This window comes from Helianthus annuus, chromosome 4 (genome assembly GCF_002127325.2).
Source record: "Helianthus annuus cultivar XRQ/B chromosome 4, HanXRQr2.0-SUNRISE, whole genome shotgun sequence".
Lineage (NCBI taxonomy): Eukaryota > Viridiplantae > Streptophyta > Magnoliopsida > Asterales > Asteraceae > Helianthus > Helianthus annuus.
In genome coordinates this window covers 135709376-135713983 of record NC_035436.2, presented here as the reverse complement: position 1 = coordinate 135713983, position 4608 = coordinate 135709376, and the positions used below count along the sequence as shown (strand labels likewise).

Here is a 4608-nt window from a genome sequence, read left to right as displayed (position 1 = left end):
CAATCCATTTATTAAAGAGTAAATTATACAAATCAACCTTTATGTTATACTAAAATTGCACTTCGTACCTTTCACTATAAAATTGGCAAAAATCAACCTTTATGTTCATATTTTGCTACAGGGTATAACCTTTACAACTAACCACGTTAATTTTCTTGGTTAACTACCCTCACATGTGTTGCATGTGAGGGCATTAATGACATTTCACCCTGTCTTTTAATGTTCAAATGAAATAGCAAGTTGTTTTCTTCATCCCCTTATTTCATTAAAGCCCTAATTATATAAAAGAAAGTTGAATTTAAATATACGAAATCTGAATTTGCATCATCCACATCCATCCAGCTCTATCCCTCATTGGATCTATTCCCAAGTTCCATGCGCTCCTAACCGGCCCAAAGGTGTTGGTTGGTTTGTCGGTTTCTGGTTCAGACTCGAGTCTTAGATCGGTTGGGTCAATTGAGCCCAACCCGGAAGGTGGCGGTTCCGTCGGGCACTGTCGTTTTTCTAGACCGTCGGATTTCAAAGGAACTTTAACTTCATCATAATCGGAAAATAAACAGGTAGATTCAATTAACACTTGTACCAACACTTTTAAAATGCTATCAATGTTACTATATTGATCCAGTACAAAAACAAAACCCTGACTCATTTTAATCAATGATTTAAGCGGCTATTTAACAAGATTAGTACGACGAAACATAATGAATTTAAGATCTGTGACATTTGGAAATGAGTGCATGGTGCTTTTCAAAGACAATGTTATGCTTCATATATGTCGTCATCTTTAGCACGTTTCGAACAAACTATTTCGAACCGAAAGCAGGTTTCTTCGTTAGGTATTGTCGCTCCGGCGTGGGCGTTCTCTTCACGGAAGCCGCAGCTGCCGGCGACTCACTGGTGGATTACTGACCATCCTTGCAATCAAACCTGCAATGGACATTAAGAGGAACTTGCAACGGTGGATACTGTGTACAATAATGGTTCGAAATCTCAAGATGACGTTTATGAAGATGTATAGATTATAGGATGTGAGGGGAATTGACTGAAATGCCCTCATGTGCAACGCATGTGAGGGCATTTAACTGAGTTTTTAGACCAAGTTAGTTGTAAAGGTTATACTATGTAGCAAAACATGAACATAAAGGTTGGTTTTTGCCGATTTTATAGTGAAAGATGCGAAATACAATTTAGGTACAAGATAAAAGTTGATTTATGCAATTTTTTCTTTATTAAACCGTTGCTTCAACTTGAAAGCATATAAAATTGTTCATTAAACGTTTCATAATTGGAAGTAAAAAACAAAAAGAGCATCAGTTAATTAACTTTTTATAATAGGTTTATTAATATCATCAATCATCATCATCATAACACAGGCCACCAGCCACTCCCTCAAACCTTTCTCACCAACTCACATCTAGAAGCATTCATAAGGTCACACTTCTCTCACATCCCTCAGCCGTTCCACCACATAGTCAAGATATCTATACGTATATATGTAACTATATACATATATCTATGTAGGGGAAGTTTCAAATGAAAACCACTAGTTATTGTGAAAACTAGAAAACTAACTAAAACCCACTAAAAAGGAGGGGGGGAAGACTTTTAATGAAGGAGGGGTAAAATTGGAACAAAAAATATATAACTTTTCAAACATTTCCCATTTCTCCATACGTTATCATTTTAAAACAAAAATGGCATCATAAGATCACAAATTTTCTTATCTTTCATTCAAGTATATTCGAGCATATTTTTTATGACATAAAAAAATATTTATGGTGTCGTCTTGTTTTCAATACTATTATTATAGTAGTGCACATGTGCAATATAACATGTACTACAATGTGCATTACATGCTTAAAATTAGTTTTTTGATTCTAGTTTAGCTTTTAGGGTTAGTTTTTTTGGAGGTTTAGGATTAGGATTAGGTTTTTGGGTGTGGGGGGGGGGGGGGGGGGAGGGGGGTTTAGGTTTTTGGGGGTGGGGGTGGGGGGTTAGGTTTTTTTCGGGTTTATGTTTAGGGTTTAGTTTTAGGTTTTCGGGAGGGTGGGGGGGTTTAGTTTTTTTTTTTTTTTTTTTTTTTTTTTTTTGGGGGGGGGTTAGGCTTCTGGTGGGAGGATGAATTTAGGTTTTTTTTTTTTTTGGGGGGGGGTGGGGGGTTTAGGTTTTTGGGGGGTGTCGGTGGGGGGTGGGTTAAGTGGTTTAGGCTTTCCGTATTAGTGCACATGTGCAGTACAACCAAAAACTTTTTTTTTTTTTTTTTTTTTGAAATTTTTTCCATATATAAAAAGTAGCGATTTTTCTAAAAAATATTCTAAAAAAAAATAAAAAAATTTTTTGTATGTTTTTTAGGTTTTTTTAGGCTTTTTTAGTTAGTTTTCGAGTTTTCACAATAAAAGTGGTTTTCATTTAAACCATCTCCTATCTATGTATAGTCAAAAGATTGTAAAACCCCACCCCAAGCTCTTAAAAGGGCCGGCCTTTCCTCTCCATAGATGAACTTTCTTCACAACCCCACAAAAAAAAAATAAGAAAAAACCCAACAAAAATCAGGATTAAAAGCTTGAAAAGCACAAAAAATGGGAAGATCACCTTGTTGTGAAAAAGCACACACAAACAAAGGAGCATGGACCAAAGAAGAAGATGATCGGTTAATTGGTTACATAAGGGCTCACGGCGAAGGCTGCTGGCGGTCACTCCCCAAGGCTGCCGGACTCCTCCGCTGCGGCAAGAGCTGCCGTCTCCGGTGGATCAATTACCTTCGCCCTGACCTCAAACGTGGCAACTTTACTGAAGATGAAGATGAACTCATCATCAAGTTACATAGCCTTCTTGGTAACAAGTATGTTCATTTCATCAAGATTCTTTAGTTTTTTGTAGAAAAATAATTATCAATTTATATAATCTAATATGAAAAACACTTTTTAAAATATATATAGGTGGTCTTTGATTGCTGGAAGATTACCTGGGAGAACAGATAACGAGATAAAGAATTACTGGAATACTCATATCCGAAGAAAGCTTTTAAATCGAGGAATTGATCCAGCCACACACCGGCCTATGAACGAAAATCCTTCCGCTACGAATAACGATAACGATAATTCTGTACTAGACGTCGCAGTCACCACCACCACCACAACTACCATATCTTTTTCTAAGGCTACTCCAACTATTCATTATCTAGTTAAAGAAGTGGAGGATGAAGCCAAACATAATATTGATGGTGAAAACAACACAGTTATAATGGTAAACCAGCACTTATCAGAGGTTCAAGAAAGATGTCTGGATTTAAATCTGGAGTTGAGAATTAGTCCACCTCATCATCATCATCATCCAAACAAAAGCTCATCATCATCATCATCATCATCATCATCATCATCATCATCATCATCATCATCATCATCATCTTCATCATCATCATCATCATATATGCAACCACAAGTTCAATACCACAATCATCATCATGATCAACATCAGCCATTAAAGACAGGTGGAAGAAGATCAAGTGTTGCTAGTGGTACTACTATATGTTTTACATGCAGTTTAGGTGTAGAGACAAACAAGCAGTGCAGTTGTGCCTCGAGTCTAAGGGCGTAGCTTTCAAGGGGCCGGGAGGGGCGCTCGACCCCAGAACTTTCGCTCAGTAGTGTTATGTATGTACGTTTCGTGTAGAATTTTTTAGGTATATACGTTTTCGACCCCCCGCTTTTATAAAAAAACTTACTTATATAGAATTTTTAGGTTCGGTGACTTCCGACCCTCCGATGAAATTTTCAAGCTTCGCCACTGCTCGAGTCCCAATGGTACAAACAGCAGCAGCACTGGTTATGATTTCCTAGGTTTGAAAACTGGTGTTTTGGACTATAGAAGCTTAGAGATGAAATGAATCCTCAATTGCTATTTTAGTTTTCAATATTATTATGTATGAATTTACTCAAAAACCAATTTGAAAAAGGTATATTTCTGTATTTTTTTTTTTTCTTTTGTCTTTGATTTGTAAAATTATGATATTGTATAATATAATGATATGATTATCATGAGAATTTTGTTTCTTGATATGATAAATTTTAGGTGATTATCTTTTTGCAACATGACCCAGATGCAATTAATTTAAAGTTACATGTAATTCTTAATCATTTAGTAAAATAGAACTTTAACCAATTATAAAGGCACTTTGTCCCATTAGAATAAAAGGTAAGCATATGTCACAGTGTTCTTTTTTTTGAACGTCATATCTCACATGTTAGGCCATGTGGTATGGGGCTTGGGTTGGGGCGTGGGTTGAGGGAAAACACTTAAGCCACCACCCTGGGGGTTTGGGTTTGGGCGTGGCCCCTTTGGCGTGGGTTTGAAGCCGAGCGTGGGGCGGACTAGCAAGGTGACATGACGGGCTCTCAATGGCCATGTGTCAACTCATGCCCCAACCCAAGCCCCACCATACCCCATGGGCGTTGATTTTTTTTCCCATTCCACGTGTCAACCAATGCCCAACCCAAGCCTCAACCCAAGCTCCACCATACCCCACGATCTTACCTTAGATAGATGGCAATTACAAATAGATTAGCATTATCATCATTAGAAGTCCAATGTAAGATACACAAAAGTTGA

The 4608-nt window shown here is 37.3% G+C and overlaps 1 protein-coding gene across 3 annotated transcripts; it reads left to right on the top strand.

Moving 5' to 3' along the window:
- The first annotated feature begins 2476 nt into the window (after positions 1-2476).
- Positions 2477-4056, top strand: LOC110936833 (myb-related protein 308). 3 transcript variants are annotated; one of them, XR_002590318.2, is made up of 3 exons: positions 2477-2842; positions 2940-3653; positions 3742-3968. XR_002590318.2 is itself a non-coding variant. In XM_022179241.2 (2 exons), the coding sequence occupies exons 1-2, from the start codon at positions 2580-2582 to the stop codon at positions 3595-3597; spliced, it is 921 nt and encodes a 306-aa protein (XP_022034933.1). In that variant the 5' UTR covers positions 2477-2579; the 3' UTR covers positions 3598-4056. The 3 variants fall into 3 exon arrangements, 1 of the variants encoding a protein (XP_022034933.1); XR_002590319.2 differs by having other exon boundaries at positions 2940-3657; XM_022179241.2 differs by having other exon boundaries at positions 2940-4056.
- Positions 4057-4608: the final 552 nt, after the last annotated feature.

Coding starts and splice junctions, on each gene's coding strand:
- LOC110936833 (XM_022179241.2), top strand. CDS start 2,580: ATGGGAAGATCACCTTGTTGTGAAAAAGCACACACAAACAAAGGAGCA. Junction 2,843..2,939: donor CATAGCCTTCTTGGTAACAA/GTATGTTCATTT, acceptor AAATATATATAG/GTGGTCTTTGATTGCTGGAA.